The 17,774-nt window shown below is 36.6% G+C and overlaps 1 protein-coding gene and 1 long non-coding RNA gene across 8 annotated transcripts in view; one reads left to right on the top strand and one right to left on the bottom strand.

Annotated features, from left to right (window-relative positions):
* Positions 1-17,774, bottom strand: part of LOC134650357 (uncharacterized) — a 483,167-nt gene that overhangs the window by 53,233 nt on the left and 412,160 nt on the right. The gene's annotated exons all lie outside the window — the stretch shown is intronic.
* LOC134650195 (polypyrimidine tract-binding protein 2) overlaps positions 1-17,774 on the top strand; it is a 669,692-nt gene that overhangs the window by 381,027 nt on the left and 270,891 nt on the right. For 4 of the 7 annotated variants that reach the window (XM_063505122.1, XM_063505120.1, XM_063505117.1 and 1 more), the window contains exon 1: positions 4,537-5,107. The exons of the other annotated variants lie outside the window; for them this stretch is intronic. In XM_063505122.1, the coding sequence (XP_063361192.1) occupies positions 5,105-5,107 (3 nt within the window). In that variant the 5' untranslated portion in view covers positions 4,537-5,104. Of the gene's footprint in view, positions 1-4,536; positions 5,108-17,774 lie in introns of those variants that run through there. 7 annotated transcript variants of the gene reach the window in all.

Genomic DNA, 17,774 nt, shown 5'->3' with positions numbered 1-17,774 from the left:
GTGCATTACGCACGTGCAAAACGAAACTATAACGAGTGCTATCTTATACACTGGGATCTAAAAAATATGTACACGATTTAACAAATATGAAATACCTACTACCACTGGGCGGATAATGCCTACAAATAAAAATTATGGCCGAGCGGAGCTTTCTGTTTCACGAAATAGCAAAACTTCGTTAGCAATACCACAGATTCTATAATAGTTCTTACGAACAGATACTTGTCTCTCAAAGAAAATGCAAATACCTACCGTTTTGATACCTACACAAAAATACAATGGAGTGACCTTCAGCGCGCCGCTCCCGCACCGCGCGCATATCGGCACAACGCTAGGGTTGCCGATGCGACGCTTAGAAATTAGACCAGATATAGATTAATGTTACACAATAAAGAAAAATAATAGAGAACCCATGATTACAGGTAATTCATAATAAGATAACCAGAGCATAAATGAGTACCTATTTTCCGGTGTAAAATTAAGATCTTACTGTCGATAAAATGATCATTTACCAAGTTAGCTACCTATTTCAAATAGATATCTAACTATATGTACATTTGTCGTAATAAACATTACATGTTTAATTAAAGTAATTCAATAGTCCCTACGTAGCTTGTAACTATCGTAAAAATTGTCAGTGCGGCGCGCGGTAACGTGCGTGCGTGCGTGAGCGCGTGTGGCAACCAACTGGCTTGCTTTTCTACCGCGAACGGGAACAGAATCGTAGGTATAAAACCGAGATCGCGCGGAGAGTTCCATAGGCCTGGCAATACTTGAAAAGTAAAACATAAATTATTTCGAATTGCCAAATATATTCAATATTTTATATTTTTACATTTAAAGTCAAGTATAAATGTCGATTGTGGAAGTAGATTTATTTTTAAAGTATTTTGTTAAATGGTGTCCTGATATAACGTGGACCCTGTCCCTTCATATCAAATCACATTTTGGTTATGTCATATTTTGACAATATTTAAATACGGTTTCGACATTTAAATCACTGGAAAGGAATTGATTGTATAACGATTTATGAAGAGGTTTTCATTATAACAACTGCGGTATTTCGAATTCGCTATGAATTTTTGGGCATCGGAATTTGTACAGATAGGTATTTACTTTTAGATAAATGAGTGAATTATTTTTGTAGACTTGGAACGATTTCAGTAATAGTTTGTTTATAGACGCTTTAGCTAGTTTAACCTGAAGTAAGTACCTATGTAAATATGTAAAGAGGGGGTGTACCTTCTAGTAGGTAGGTACCTACTGATATAGCGTACCTGTATCAGAAGGTATAAAAAAGTTCTGGGGCTGGGGGTACCTACTACTAAGTAGGTACCCCCAGCCCCAGAATCACATGGCCACTTTATAAATTTCATTGATAATGTTTCCATGCAATTTCGCAGCTCGCTGTAGGTGAATCAAGTTTAAATTGTACAATCTGTATTTCATATTTTTTGTACAGTCATCTGCAATAGTATGTTACTCTCCGAAGCCGCAAAAATATGTGACACGCTCTTATGGCTCTACTAATAAGATCGAGTCGGATATTTTTGCGGCCTTCGTTGGGTAATATATTATCGCAGGTAGACTGTACATAATTACGGCTTATTCGTTTACGATCTCTTCGTTTTAATTATGTAATACAAATTAGACATCTATTTTAAACCTTAATTGATCAAATCTCAATTTTAGACAATGTAATTCGTTCATTGTCTATTATTTTTTGTCCACTTTGTGTAATTAATGGTACCTACTTAAGTATTTTTTAAAGAAACATGTTGCCGCAATAATTTGTTAATGCGGCAACATGTCTATAAATTATATTTTTATATTAAAAGTACGTAATCAAAATAGGTAATATAGTGTTACGAGTATATAATTAGCAAATGGAATTAATCTCGCTTTGCTGCCTTATACTGCCTGCTTTTTTTATTTTGGATTAAACGAATAAATATTATACGACAATGTCGACAATTTTCCACAGTCCAAAGCTAGTCCCTCAGTAAGCTTAATAAGGCCCGTTGTGGGTACTAGACAACGATATATATAATTATAATATATAAATACATAGAAAACGTCCAAAACTCGAGGACAAATATTTGTGATAAACACACAAATATATGCCCATACCAGGATTCGAACCCGGGACCTGCCTCCTATGCAGGGTCACTATCGACCAGGCTAGAGGGCTGTCTAAATTAATAATAATAACGTTGAGCAACTTGAGCACACTGTTTCCAAGTCTAGTGTGTTACGGTCTTTTATTTTATTACTGCCTTATATCTTCAATTCCCTCGCCACTCAGTGAGCAAACGAAATCAGCCCGTAAATAGTGCACTGCTAAAAGGTAGATAATCCCGTCTTACCCCGCAACCGGCTTACGTACGTGCTTCACCCATGCTCAGCGGATCTTTAAGATCAATGAGATTTCTTGAGATTTTTTGACATTCTGATAGACTCAATGACGTTTAAGCAGATACACCACTTATTATAGGGTGATTTTTCAACGCATACCACATTTACTTTGGGGTCAACCCCCGTAATCACGGAATAATGTTTGTTCCATAAAAAAAAACAACTATGTAGGTATATGAGAGTAAAAATAGACTATATGTAACACATTTTGTACTCGCGAAATATGTTGCCAAACTATAAATAAATACAATTGAAAACGGAGTATTTACCATGTGTATTTGTTTTAACAATAGTATTTATATTATGTAGTAGTATATATGAGTTAAATGAGTTGTCAAACGTTGATAACATGTAAGTATGTACACTATGTACCTACCTATTATAAAATAATGTAATTAAGAAAAGGCGTAATACAAGTCTTTTCTTTTTTTCTAGCTCATTAACAATGCTCCAAAAATCTACGTTTACAAGTGACATTCCACGGAGGTCCTCGGGTCAAGTATGCGACTCGTTCAGTTAACAAGACGATTTTCAATTTACCTTGATTTTATTACGTCCACGAGTTTCTTAAAACATCCCAATTTTAACTGTAAAACTCCCATGAGACTCAAACAAGTCGTTGCTCCGTGAAGAGGATCCTCGAAAATTGCATCGAAACATATCGAGCTATTCGACTTAATAATACAATAGGTATAACAACAATAACAATATTTTTATTCATAAAAACTAGCTTAAATCTAAAATAGGCCCTTGAGGCATTGTAGCTGGCGGCTACCTCGCACAACGTATCAGCATTGCGATACAGCGAGGAAATGTCGCCAGCATCCTTGGTACAATGCCTCAAGGGCCTATTTTAGATTTAAGCTAGTTTTTAATTTCTTTTAGTAATACACTGTATATATCTTGTTTGTAAATAAATGATTATCTTTTATTCATAATACAAGTTTAGCAGGCAAGTTACAGTGAACTGTAGGCCTACCGCGAGCCACGTTCGACGTGCTGCCTCTCTGTCGCACTTGTAAATTCGTACGTAAGTGTGACAGGGAGGCAACACGTTGAACGTGGTTCGCGGTAAGCCCTCTGGGCATGCCTGCAGGCCCGCACTAGGCATGGCCTGTATCGCGGGAGTCATGATCATCACGAGTTACCAGTAACAAAATTTAAATACGTGGGGAAACTATTTTAAAATAATTTTAAAACATCCCTATTTCCTACCAAACGAACAGTTCAACTGAACTTATAATGGAATCGCATTTAGGTAATATCTGAAAAATAACCATTTTTCAGATATTTTCTTCTATTTTTTTGGTAACTCTAGTGTAGACCTAGTTTTCTTGAGTTGGAATAGTGCGATGAGTATATTTTTAACTTTTGGATGTTTATACATATACGCTTAGCTTCTTATAGTAAAAATCTACCCATTGTAAAAAGAATATGTAATATTGTCTCTCTAATCTGTGTAATGTATATTATATACGTAGAGTATTAATTAATTTGTAGTTAAGTATGCGCAAACCGCGTAAATGTTATATTTTGCTTAAAAAAAGAAATTCTCATGTTGAATATTTTGTATTCTTATGATGAGAATTTGAGAAATAAAGATGTCCTATTAGTCTTTGTTTAGTTACTTACGGTAATCAATATATGTGTAATTTTGCGGAAGAACCTAACAAATTCTATTTATATGGTTTTAATATGCATTTATAAGTGCCTGCTAATAGGATTCTTATTAGCACTCTTACTTCTGTCTCATTTAAATCATTTGTCTTAATTGCTTTTAATATTCCGATGATTTTTTTTAGGAATGGAAATTTAAATACCTATTAAATTTTGGAGGCAAAGTTTTTATAAAGGTCTGAAAAGTTTATATTGTTTTCATAATGATTTCTATTGCTGACCAATAAGCGGTTTAATATTTATTGAGGGAGAGAAAATATCATAGATACCTTAAGTGTGCACAGCCAATTTTTGAAAAACATGTATATTAAAATGTATATCAAAAATTACTCAAAATTTCTTCTAGTCTTAAAGATCTTACATGATTTCACTGTAATTCTTATCTGAATTTTTAATTTTAATTTTGGAGGGATGGAAAAGTTAATAAATTAATAATGTCCTGTGCACTCGTGGATGTTTGAAAGAGATCAGGTCGCGGTGGTCTCGGGTGCGGAGGCTGACTCTCGCGGCGCCTGCGCCCAGGTGCGGCAGGTGGGCCCGCCCCCAGCCCCTCCCCGCGGCCGCGCACCTGCCTCGCCGCTCAGTCCAACGCAACACGCCGGCCTGGCGTCTCGTGCTCGCCGCACACCGCCACTCTCTCCACACTCTCGCGAGCCCTGTGCGTCGTTTCTCGCTTCCCCCCCGACCGCTCAGTTTCCCGCCCGCTCCTCCGAACTTTGCTAAGTTTTTGAATTTCGCGGTGCGTCGGTGCCGTCGAACGCTCGCAGCCGGCCGCGGATGCGGTCGTAAGAGTAAATAGCGAGGCCTCGAGGAGGCCGCTGCCGCCACGCTGTTCCCGCCGCAGCTCGCGTGCGTGTCCTACGTGACGCCTTGCGCCTGCTGCCCGCCGCTGTACCTGCCGGCCCCGCATCCCCAGCTCCAACTGCCGCTGTCCTTCCCGCTGCCCCTAGCCCTCCCGCTCCAAGCCCTAGACCCTCAACTCGCTAAACACCAGCGGCTGCGGCTCTCTAACATGGTAAGTGCATTTTCCCGCCGGCGCGTCGCGCGCTCGACCGATAAGTTTTCGCGAATAGAGAGCACAATGCCGGTAAAGTTGGTAACAAACGGATCTGATAACAACTCTCGCGGGCCTCCGACTCGTACGCGATACAATCGCAGCCGGCAGCACAGATGCCTCGCGACTATCGCTCTACACCCCGCCTCACATATGACTCAAACAAACAAACATTGCTCATTGTGTAACACGGACTAATAAAGAGTTACGGACACGCTGAAGTGCTTTCGCTGATAAAGTTCGGCCATAACTGCGGAAAGTTAAGTCCGCACGCATAAGTTAAGCGTATTAACGTTTGCCTGTTCTCTTATCCAAACTATTATGTTTTAATCTCCTGAGACTATTGAAATATAATTTCTGCAAGTTCCGTTTTATGGACAGTGTGGGAGAACCTTTTAGCGTTAGACTTATAGTTTCTTCTTAAAGTTTTAAACAAGTTTTAAGTGCTTAAGTTGTGAACGAATGCGCGTTTTCTGCTAGAGTTAAAACTAAAATATTAAGTTTACCTTTCCCATGTTACTCCGTCTCAAATATTCGAGTGTAAACTAAATTAATGTTTTGAAATCGACCTAAAATACTCAAAACTTTTCAACAAAGTCTTCTATCCTCCGCAAAACCTCGATGGTCGTTTATTTTTCTTCGGTGTACTTTATTTTGCCTTGTCAACGAAAACTTTTAATACGATTCATATTCAACAGAAGTTGCAAGGGGAAGAAATCAAAGAGCGACCGCAGTCAATATCTAAATCAAGTTGTTTATAAACAATCCGACCGACTTACACGTCGGACGCCATGAAAGTAAGCGTTGATGACAGAAGTTAAACTTAAATTAAAGTCGCATCAAACTTTTCTCATTAAAAACACTCTTGAAGAGGTGTGTTTATAGAGCTATTTTAATATAGTTCATTTAAGCAAGAGGTTTACACTTGATTTTTTATCTAATTTAGCTAATTGGCTCAAATTTCACCTGTATTTTTACACGCGTGAATGAAAGAACGACGCGTGACGATTTTCTCTTAGCAACCCCTTTTTAATTGATAATTTAATTTATTAGCGCCTGAAATGTTTAATGCCGTGTTTATACGCATAATGCCCCTGCATTTGTAGGAGCGTCACGTACGTCAATTGGCGCGTCAGAATAACGGAACACACAGCGTTTCCGTGGAACCTGAACCATTACCATGCTAAATTTTCGCTGTGAGGTCTAGGCTGCTATATAACAGCATTTGATCCATTCGAGTAGTTATGTGCTTACTCACTCCGCATATCTTGTAATTTCATACATAATACAATGTAAAAAAGGAAATATCTTGCTGCCTCCAACCAGAGTCTACGGTCGAATTTATATTGGCGAATACTTCAACTTTTTTGGAAAAATGTAAAGAATTTTTTGGGTTTCACGTATTTAACATTCATAAATTACAAAACGCAGCTAGGACCTTTTGTTTTGATTCGTGGTTTTCACAGACAATAAAAATTAAAATTGGAAAAAAAAAGTTACTATATTTTAAACACAGAGTCCTTACTGGATTTTCATTCATTTTATTAACTATGCAAAGAATGAAATAAAAGCTTGTACAAGGTACTTTTTATGTAATATGAAGTCCGTTACGTCTTCTATGAAACATTTTGTTTTGAAAAGTTTTCTTTTCTTTTCATAAAGATGGGCATATACTTGTTTCTTCAATTAAAATTTGTTTATAATTTATTTTGTTATGCTAACACTCTGATCTCATTTCATGATAGCAATTATTTCACAGCAAGTTTAACTTCAGAACTTGAAACTTTACTTCATTGGATGGTTAATACTAAGTCTTATCGCAGCTAGGGAGAATCCTTTGCTAAAATGCAACAACACCCTGCCTTGGAAGCCGATGATCCTGGGTTCGAATCCCGGTAAGGTCATGTATATAAGTGTGATAAGCACAGATATATGTTCCTGAGTCATGGGTGTTTTCTGTGTATTCTGTCTGAGTTACCCACAACACAACCCTTTTTGAGCTTACTGTGGAGCTTAGTAAATTTGTTTAAGAATTTCCTATAGGTAATATTTATTTATTTAGCTAATTTAGATTTCAAAATACTTGTAAATGTACGACTATAACTACTTGGTTGTACTTACTTGTTCTTATAGAACACTTACGTCTTAAATTTCATCCCAGCGCAGTTCAGAAACTTAAAATGAAACGTGAAAACTAGGTAGGTACCGAATCAAATTCCACTACTCTAATTTTATTGAGTTAAAAAAACGCAATATACCTACGGCACAAAATACTCATACTCCTTACCTCATCTCTATTCTAAAACTACTTAACTTTGGTCCAAAAGCTCCCAAGTATGATCCAAAATTAACTTAAATATCGAATTTAAACAGTTGTGAGACATACTAACATTGAATAATTTTACGGTTTAGACTCACTTGTTTTAAGCCACTCGCGCGACATGCTTCGGAGAGCCTAGGTCTCCTTTCTCAAGCACTAAAAGTGCGAGCAGCGTTCACGACGGCGGTGTATCGCGTACTTAAAACAACACAACAGTGACTTAAAACAAGTGAGTCTAAACCGTAAAATTATTCAAACTTAAATATCTTCGTTCAGGAGTGACAATTACTTGAATGTCGTAATTCTAAGGCTATAAGAAAATCTCAGACAAAACTAAGAAGAACTTAATCACGACTTGAAATTGTGGACCATACTCCTAGTTATAGTAGACTATATAAATACTTGGGTGTTTTCTGTAGATATTTAAAAAGGATAGCGAAAAGTTTACCCATTGACAGTAAGTACATTACCATTTAGTCGCTTTTATAACTCCAAGCTAGCGCTATTAATATCATTTCCATTTTCACATTTTGTTCGAATTTTCTTTTATAATTAGGAATCATAATAACGATAGCGTGGCTCGGTATCGGTTTCACCGCAATTTTACTGGAAAGTCTGCAGAGTCGACCGAGCGGCACGGTATTCAGCTCGAGTATCGCCTAATTGCATATCTATGTAATAAGTGTGTAATTCAAATTGATTTAGACGGCCCGCGAACAAATTCCAGCACGAGATGCTTACAAGTTGGCATGATTTAATCTGATGGATTAATGGTAATTAAATAGGCGCTTAACACGTTCACTGCGGCAAGCCAAAACCTGTACCTAAAATGTAGTGCGTTACGAGGCCTAATCCGCCCCGTAGTGGTTTACACCGTGGTGCGTTACGGGTATAAAAGTGCCCCGTATACCCAAGTCTGTTAAAACGGCTATAAAGTCCTGAAATATTATATTATATAATTTCTTTTTAGACAAGTTTAAAGACTATGAAATTACCTACGTCAAGTTCGCTTCGCATGTAGACACAATAAAAACGCATGAAAATATATAGAAATGAAATCACGGGGTTATTTTCACCCCGTTTCGATATATAATAGTGAAAACCTACGGGGCTTATTAAACCCCGTAACGCACATACCTTAGTTATGTCGATAAATCAATAGTGATGGGAAATAAAACAAACGATATTTTAGTGTTTACTATATCAATAATTAGAGGTTGAAACCTAAAGTTCTAATAATAAAAACGTCACTTTCCGACACAACCTGGTACAAAATTGACCTTGGTATCAAAATTGACTTCCGAGCAGCAGTCAACAATACGTAACATTCAGTGATATGATAATGTCGTGAAGTATATTAGTTGTTCTAAACTATACCAATTGTTAACTACATTGTTTTTGCAATGAGACCATTCTAGCATGCCTCTCGAACGCATTATTTTTAATTTGCCAATAAAAACTCTTGCAATGATGACTGCACTAGTGAATTTGTGGCCATAACCCCGTACGGGCCAGCTAAAGTCTATACGGGGTTCACTGGAACCCGTATCGCACTAGAATGCAATTTTTGTTCCCTGGTCGGTACGGGGTTCCTGAGACCTCGTATATGTTGAATATACCACTTGGTTATACCTTTGACAAGTAACTTAAAACTATATTTTTCTTTATCGTAGTCATAAAAATAACCAAGATACAGCTTCCGCACCAGCGAGTAAGACACGATTTTTAGCCTCCGCACTGAATGATGACATCGAACGGGGTTCAATAGCCCCCGTAACGCAGTGAACGTGTTAAATGTTGAAATAAATGACCGTATCAGCCAGTCTGTTGTATGTCTAATGTACCTACCTTTTCAGAAAAATCCTAAATTGAAGTAATGCGTTTAATTTTAATTAAATTAAAATCGTAAACTGTGATAAATTATAAATGTATGTACATTATTAAATAAAACAAACATATTTACTCACGCATTGTCGACATTCTTTGAATGATAATTAAAATCATGGCTTAATATCTTAATAGGTATCAAATTATTGCCTTAAATTCTAAAATATTTTAAGCCAATAAATGTTCACGCGATTGCGAAACTAAACTTATACGTTTTACAACATACGTATTTTTTCCAGTTTGATCGTTGCTTGTAGTTCAATAGGTAACATAAACATAGTGAAAGTTTTAGCAAAAACATTTTAGTCTCTTTTATTTAATACTTAAATTATTGATTGTTGTTTAAACTTTACATATACCTATTAAACAAACAAATTATAAATCTAAATCATTTCTAATAGGACTAACTTATAAAATACAATAAAAGAAAAAAGAAAGAAAAGATGTGTCCCGCCGAGTTTGTTGCCGGTCCCATATTGGGATACCCTCCTCCAATTGAGGGGGGATTTAAATCTTCTCGGGGCAGAGGTGTAGGGTTGGAGCCGGTCTACCTAGCTTTATTTGACGTTCATAAGCGCATTGTAATTATGCCTACTTGAATAAACTATCTTTTATCTTTATCTTATCTTATCAATAAAGCTAATTTAGGTGCACTTAGTTTAAACTTTTGTCGTTGTATAAAATAGGTTTAAGCAGAGTTGCCTAAAATTTCCATAAAATATGTAATGAATCCACTCTTCTGTGAAACAAAAGCATGCAAAACGCAGCGTAGTATTTCATTTGTTTTACATATGTGACTAGTTTTTTTTAATTTCCGTTGGCTTCAGTGACCCACTGCTGGAAAATGCATTTTGTTTTCTGCTCACGGTCCAGCGCTTGCAATGCGTACCTGCTTATTAGAAGATTAGGTTACGGTCACGATGACAGGCGATAAAAGCGCGACTGTATTCGGCCAGCACATTTCCTTTTTTGACAAATGAATGTAAGTGCGAAAACAAGCAATTTGCCGGCCCGATGAACGTGGGAGACTAAAGATTGTTTTCCATCACGTGCGTGCCCGCGCCTCGGATCATCACATTATCACGTTTTACCACGGAGCATCCCCTTCAGCGCTTTTAAACACTTTTTTGGCAAATAAACTTCTGATTTGATAATTTCTACTTAGCACTTTAGAAATGTGCTGTTTAACTGAAATCGTTTGAAATATACCTTTCTAATTAGAATTACCCTTTGTCAACACAGCATTCATGCATTTTCCAGGTCTCTAAAACATTATTTCAAACAGAATTTTCGTTGTTTTGCAATTTCAACGAATCTAGCAAAGTACCTAGCTTATGCAATGTAATTCATTATTCACCTACGGAATAATCACTAAATGTGCGGTCAGGGCCCACTGATGCAGACCAGTGCTCCGATATACGTATTGGACTCTTAATTAAAACACCACTGTAAACAGAGAGCTAGCCTAATATATGCTAAAATCATTTATGGATTCGTAGAACTGATTTTTATTCCTGATGTATGGTTAATCATCTTGCCGTAATTGCAATGTGTCTTAATTAGGTATACCTACTTAGTAAAAAGTCTTAAGTATATAATTTTCTGCTACTACTTTTTTTAGGGTATACGAGTATTAATTGCAATAATAGGAAAAGTTAGTTGTTTACTTAGCATATCAAATTAAATAAATTTGAGGAAAGTACTATTTGTATCTGTCGGTTTAAGTACTAATGATTAGATGAAAAAAAAATGCCTTATGGATTCTTTGTCTATCAGAAAAATAAACTGCGTTTAAATTCGCAATAAAAAACACAAGTACATAGTCTCTTGGTATCTAAAAACACAGCGTGAGTAATCTAAGGGGGCCCCAGTCGCGTGAGATGAGCGCTGAGAAAAATTATACTAATGTGTTCACAAGTCACTAGCGATCCATACCTACGTAAGTCGATCAAATAATATCATCAAAATGAGGATCAATAGGCATTCCCGCATTTACAAATTATTGATATCACTGTGTTTACAAAAAGAAGTAGATAGATAATTTATTCAGCAAATTTCGTTAATAATACGGGCCTTAAAAAATAAGTTATAAGTTTGTAAAGTGATCTCCTTTCGCTGAATGCGCATTTTTCAGTCTTCCTAATAAAATAGGTCTAGCTCTCGGTTTACAAATGAATCTAGGCTAAACTGTTTGCAATGTGTTTTATATCGCATTGCAGATAAGTTGCTTGGAAGAAATTTTTGAACTGCTAAATAATTGATATGATAATTGATAAATTAATCATCGGACTTAGAAACTGATTAATTACAGTAACTTATATATTGTTTCATACACGTGGAAAGTACTGTAATATTTGACGAGTGAGTAAGTAACAGAGGTATACTAATAAACTTGTTTGCTTGCTAAAAGAAAATAACTGCAACTCATCCGTGCCTCTCTCAACTCAATATACTTTTCAACAGCCAATATTAATTTGAAGTTTAATGTTTCAGGTTTGTGTAACATTAAGTTTTCTCGTGATATCAACGTCGTGATATAAATATTTCTAAAATAATTCGCTACCGCCTGCTGATTGGGGCAAAGCAAATAGATATAGGGTCATCGCGCTGGCTTGCGGACCGGAACGGACATACACTCACGTAGTAGACCACTTGTACTTATTCCAGTGTGCCTTCACAAGGAATTCCAAGTATTTTATTAATACAATTAGGAGTCTCGTCATTGTTTTCTTATTTATGTTATCGTTGTGTATTGATTTGTATTTGCTAATAATTTTGTAACGTGATGAAGTAAAAACATCGCAAGACAACAGTATTATAAACAAAGATTTAAAGAAGAACAAATGTCGTGTTATCAAAATTCTTAATAAAGGATTAATTCACGTAAGAATAACTTTACAAACTTAAATATAAAACAAAGTGCTTTAACCGTTTATCTCCAACGCATTTACAAACCGCCGCCATATTGAAATATGGTATTAGAAGACTGAGTAACAAAATTTTTCTCTCTAATTACTCGGTGTCACGGCGATTGTGCACGGAACTGCGACGCCCGGACAAAGGACTCCGACGTTCATTAATAGGATCTTTCCGAGAGTCTAGCGCAAAACGACCACTTCTCAAAAGAAAACCGAGCCACTTACGACCTTGTGGCCAAGAACAACTGCAACGGAATAAAACGAGGTCCTCGGGAAATATTAATATTGGCCAGTATTCACGCTGCCTTAATAGTTATAATTTGTTTGTTTGTTTGCGAAAGGGTGTTCTGGCTGTTTAATTGTCTCGGCGTTATATCCTTTTATGCTTGAAAATGGATTTTAATATTTTGATTGCTTGAACGTCATTGGCATGATTCATTTCAATTACTTTAAAATATTTACTGAAGGCTTGTAATATTTTGGTTTAAGTGCGACGAATCTTCAATGACGAAAAATACTTAGATCTATTTTATTAGGAAGACTTAAAAATGCGCATTCAGCGAAAGGAGATCACTTTTTAATTTTTCAGACGCCGTTGGATTTTTCAACAAAGAACCAACGCTAGCGGGTGCCATCTTATTATACCTGCTTATAATGAAAATAAGACACTAGATGAGAAAAGAAAAAAAAAAAACTTACCTCTTTGTGATGCACGTAATGAAAGAAATATTCAGGTCAACGTGACTTTCAGGGGCTTGATACAATAGGTACATAAGCTTATTAGCTAACTCTCTCGTATTTCCCCGTTTCTAAGACATGAAACTTCTAAAAAATCCTTTGTTACATTTCCGAGTTTTCGGTTTCTTAAGGTGCTTACGAAATATCGGAAAATTGTTAAATACATCTATTTTATTTACAGCGTTCGTTGATAGCAAAAAATACTCTCTAAAAATGGAAATGGAAGTTACGAATTTTATATTTAAGGATAGGTACGTTCTTCTAAATTATCAGAATAGTTAATCTTCTAATTAATACTTTAGTGTACCTATTGATAAGCTTTTACTGCAAATGTAATGATTATTACTATTCGTTCATGCACATGTTTTTCGCAAAGTAATAAATCAGTGGCAAAAATGGTAGTATATTTTACAAGTCCGGAGAATGAATGCCGAAAACCATTTCTAATCCCTCTGAACGCAGTCACCATTAATGGAATCGGTAATGGAGAAAAAACGTAGCCGTAAGCATTCAAATAGTCGGCCATTAATGGCAATATTGGTTTACGGTGCCGCCATAACGATCCAGTATCGAAACTATCATACGCAATTGATTCGGAAGTCGCTGACCGGAATTTTGTTTTAGTTACGTTATACTAGCAATTTTTCTGATACGAGGGGCGTTCAAAATATTCTCGGTATTGATATCTTACGACCTCTTCTAAAATTTCTTTCGTTACTGGCCGCTAAGGTTTATTCATTGACATTAAAAAAAAGTATAATTCGAACCGAGATGGTCTTTTGTTTTTCTGCAATTGCTGAACAAACATGAACATCATGTGCGAATTGACAATGTTAACTAAATTAGAACATCGATGCGTGATAAAATTCTTGACAAAACAGGGTAAAAATCAAAAAACCATATGGAACCAGGAAATGGATTGTGTTTACCGTGAGTCTGCTCCTTCTTTATCTACCATTCAAAAGTGGTCAAGCGAGTTTAAACGCGGAAGGGAGAGTATTGAAGATGACCCTAGACCTGGCCGGCCTGTAGTAGCTACTTCACAAGAAAATATTGATAAAGTGGAAAAACTTATATTGGAAGATGGTCGAGTGAAGGTAAAATCTATTGGTACCGTACATGATATTATACATGACCATCTTAATATGTCAAAAGTAAGTGCAAGATGGGTTCCGCGAATGCTGACTCGGCTTCAAAAAGACATGCGTGTAGCTTGTTGTTCCGATTTTATTGACCTGTGCGGTGAAAATCCTGATGAGGTGCTGCAAAGAATAGTTACTGGAGATGAAACCTGGGTTCATCATTATGACCCAGAGAGTAAACAAGAGTCCATGCAGTGGCACATTAAGGGTTCAGCTCATCCCAAGAAGTTCAAGGTCATCCCTTCAGCTGGCAAGGTCATGGCCACGATATTTTGGGATTGTGAAGGAGTATTACTAATCGATTATAAAGAAAAAGGTGTAAATATCACAGGACAGTACTACGCTAACATTCTACGTCGATTAAAGGATGTAATTAAAGAAAAGAGGCGAGGAAAGTTAACCAAAGGTATTCTGCTTCTGCATGACAACGCCCCCGTCCATACTGCTCATATTGCCAAGGCAGCTATTGTTGAATGTAGGTTTAAAACTGTTACTTACCCACCGTATAGTCCGGACTTAGCCCTCAGCGACTTCTTTTTGCTCCCCAATCTTAAAAAGGATCTGCGTGGAAATAAATTTTCTGACGATGAAGCATTGAAGGCGGCAGTGGAGGAGCATTTTTACACGAAAGATAAAAAATATTTTTACGAGGGATTAAAAAAAATAATTGATCGATCTTTTAAGTGTATGAACATAGGGGGGGAGTATATTGAAAAATAAAAATATCAAACTTTTCGTACTTGTTTGTTTTCATTCTCATACCGAGAATATTTTGAATACCCCTCGTATTTGCAATAAAGTTTATTCGACCCGCATCGGGTTCCTTGCAAATTTTAATGAAACTTAACGTTCAAATCACATCAAAATGTTTTCTCTTCCTGGATGTTTTTAAAAGTTCTCTGATATTTAAAGGAGTGGATTAGTAGATGCAAGATGCACAAAGCTAGACAATCATATGTCATTGTTCTGATGTCCTGTAATTATGTTTCGACCTAAAGAAATAGAAATGATTTTCTTAAACTAGATCTTCATCATCATGACCTCATGACCTCAATAAGGCCTAAATAGGTACGTCGTGAAATCATAGATTGAGACTGATAAAGAAGCATGGGAAGAATTGAACCTAAATGAAATGCGAAAAGGCTAGACAAAGAGGTTTCTTTAAAACTGTCAACGACATGAAAAGTTTTACTTCAAAATATTCAAAGTTGTCCACTTTGTTCACCGCCAGAAACACGATAAATCGCTGTTGGACTTTACAATATTCCCGCTTTTATTATTTTGCCGAAGCTGCGATAGTTTTGGCGGTAACCTTCTTGTGTGTAGCCATAACTCAGAAAACAATAGCGGCGGTCCAGAAATAAACGCGGAAAACAAACATGAGCACGCCTTCATAGACTCAATCTCTTTTATTGTATTATAGGAAATATTAGAACTAATTTTATTTTGTTATTGAATTTCCTTCTTAGTTGAAGAATAATACGCTGTTTCCCGAAATAAGCTTTTCTCCGATGATACCTATATCAAAAGCTTGTGTTCGAGTTATAAAATAAAATAATATCCGTCCTTTTTCTTTAAATCATATCAGGACAGTATAGTACTGATATCCTGAATCACATCTAAGCTAAAAACCTTAGAATAAATTAGTTACAAACCAAAAGAGTTCGTGCAGGATTCGGAAACGATCAGGAAACTAGACAAAAGTGAACCTACAAAAACTTGGAAACAACTCAAAAGAAGAGTTTATTTACAGAACCCTAAAATCAGTACATCAAGACAGATACTGCTCAGCGTTTAAAAATCCCTATGCAAATTGTTTAAAAACTACGTTCCGAAACTCCAGCAAAAAGTTCCACTAAACGAACTGATACAAATTGCAACATTCCGCTGGTTCACAACTGAATCAGTTTCGACTTCATGCCTGGGTGCGCTGTACAAAGCAATATCTCATCGACGAATGAAATCAGATCACGCATGTGATGTAAATAAAACATGGAGAGTTTGTCTGTTAAAGGGGCGAATTAAAAAGCAGCATATTTTCAGGCAATTAAATTAAGTTTCTTTAATTAAAGTAAAATAAATCTACTGGTACACCAAAATATTATCTCGGCGTATACATTCTTTGTTTGAACACTCTGGGATGTTGATATGTCTGCCATCCTTTTAATTACTGGCCACACCTAGATTCGAAAAAGGATTGCGATAAAAAAAACCTTTCTCAGAGCGAAAAGTCCTAATGCATAATGTAAGCAAATTGCCATCACAGCCTTGCAGCGTCCGGCCACGGCTATCATTTCCAAGATAAGCGCTTAAAAGCCTTGCGAAAAGCGCTTTCAGCAGAAGTACTACCTTCGCCGTCCCCATATTTTTTGCTTTGCAAAACGCCGAGTTAGTTATGGGACGTGTTACGTGGATCTAAATCGCCGTTTACTTTGAGTGACCAACACGGCTTTGAATTTGAAATTATTGGCCCATGTCCAGATTTCAAAGGCCTCTGTATGGAAAAGTGCACTAACACATGGTTTTGTTTTTATTACTTACTAATTATCTGAGTGACAGAACAGACTGTAATGATTTTGAATGTATTTATGTTTATTTCTTTAGCATACAGGCCAAATTGACTGATGATTTAACGTATTGTTGTTAGATTTACATTCGCTAGTGAAGTCATTTGACTGGACTGTTGGGTTTTTTTTTTAAGTTTTACTTATTTTTTACATTTAAACATCAAATTATCTTTTATTAGTGTGTTAACTAATGGTTATTATGAGTTTTTGTGTTTACCTTTCGGTTTGAAAAACGCATCTCGTAAATAGTCGATACTTTTCCTTCACAAATAACCATAAACATAACATTAAATGCATTCTATAAGTCAGCCTTCACCATCTTCCCACACAAACAAAATAGATTCGATTCGAATGCAGTTGCATCGCTAGGCCCTCGGGTGGCGGCGCGCGGGAAGGTACTTGCAGCGTAATGCTGCACTTGCCCTGGTCAGGAAGCGATGAGGAATGCAGTCAGGCGCGTTTGTACCGCCGCGGGGCGAGGGGGGCAATGGAGGGACGGGGGGGAGGCGAGGGCAATGCACGCTGCGCGGGCGCAGCTCTGCCTCCCATTCAGTGCAGTGAGATGCTTTGTTTACGGTATTCGAATGTTTGAATGTCGGTTTGTACCATGCATTGGTGTCGATTTAAACTATTCTGTTTATAGTTTACACATCTTTAGAGAAACGAAATTTGAGTTATTTTTCTGTTAGTATTGAAACACACGACCACACGTGCCAATTAATGAATGTTAAGAACAAAATTTGTATCTGTGGCCGAGTACAATATTCGGCTAAGTACAAATATGCCGCTACCTGAATACTAAGACGGTGTTACCTTATACAGTAATGTCAAATGTTATAATTTTCAAACTAACATAGATACAGTCACTAGAATAATATCCTTGCCTCGATCGATTATCGCTTAGGTACCTATATGCACTGCAGTAGCTTACGTTTTCTACATTCAATGAGCTCGCATTTGCTATAGTTTCTTTGTGATATTTTTCATGGCATTTGCTCTTGATTAAAACGTTTATAAAAATAATATAAAGACAAAAAAAAATCGTGCCACCTCTTA

This window comes from Cydia amplana, chromosome 8, assembly GCF_948474715.1.
Source record: "Cydia amplana chromosome 8, ilCydAmpl1.1, whole genome shotgun sequence".
Classification (NCBI taxonomy): domain Eukaryota; kingdom Metazoa; phylum Arthropoda; class Insecta; order Lepidoptera; family Tortricidae; genus Cydia; species Cydia amplana.
The sequence above is the reverse complement of the archived record's forward strand: the minus strand, read 5'-3'. Positions and strand labels throughout refer to the sequence as shown.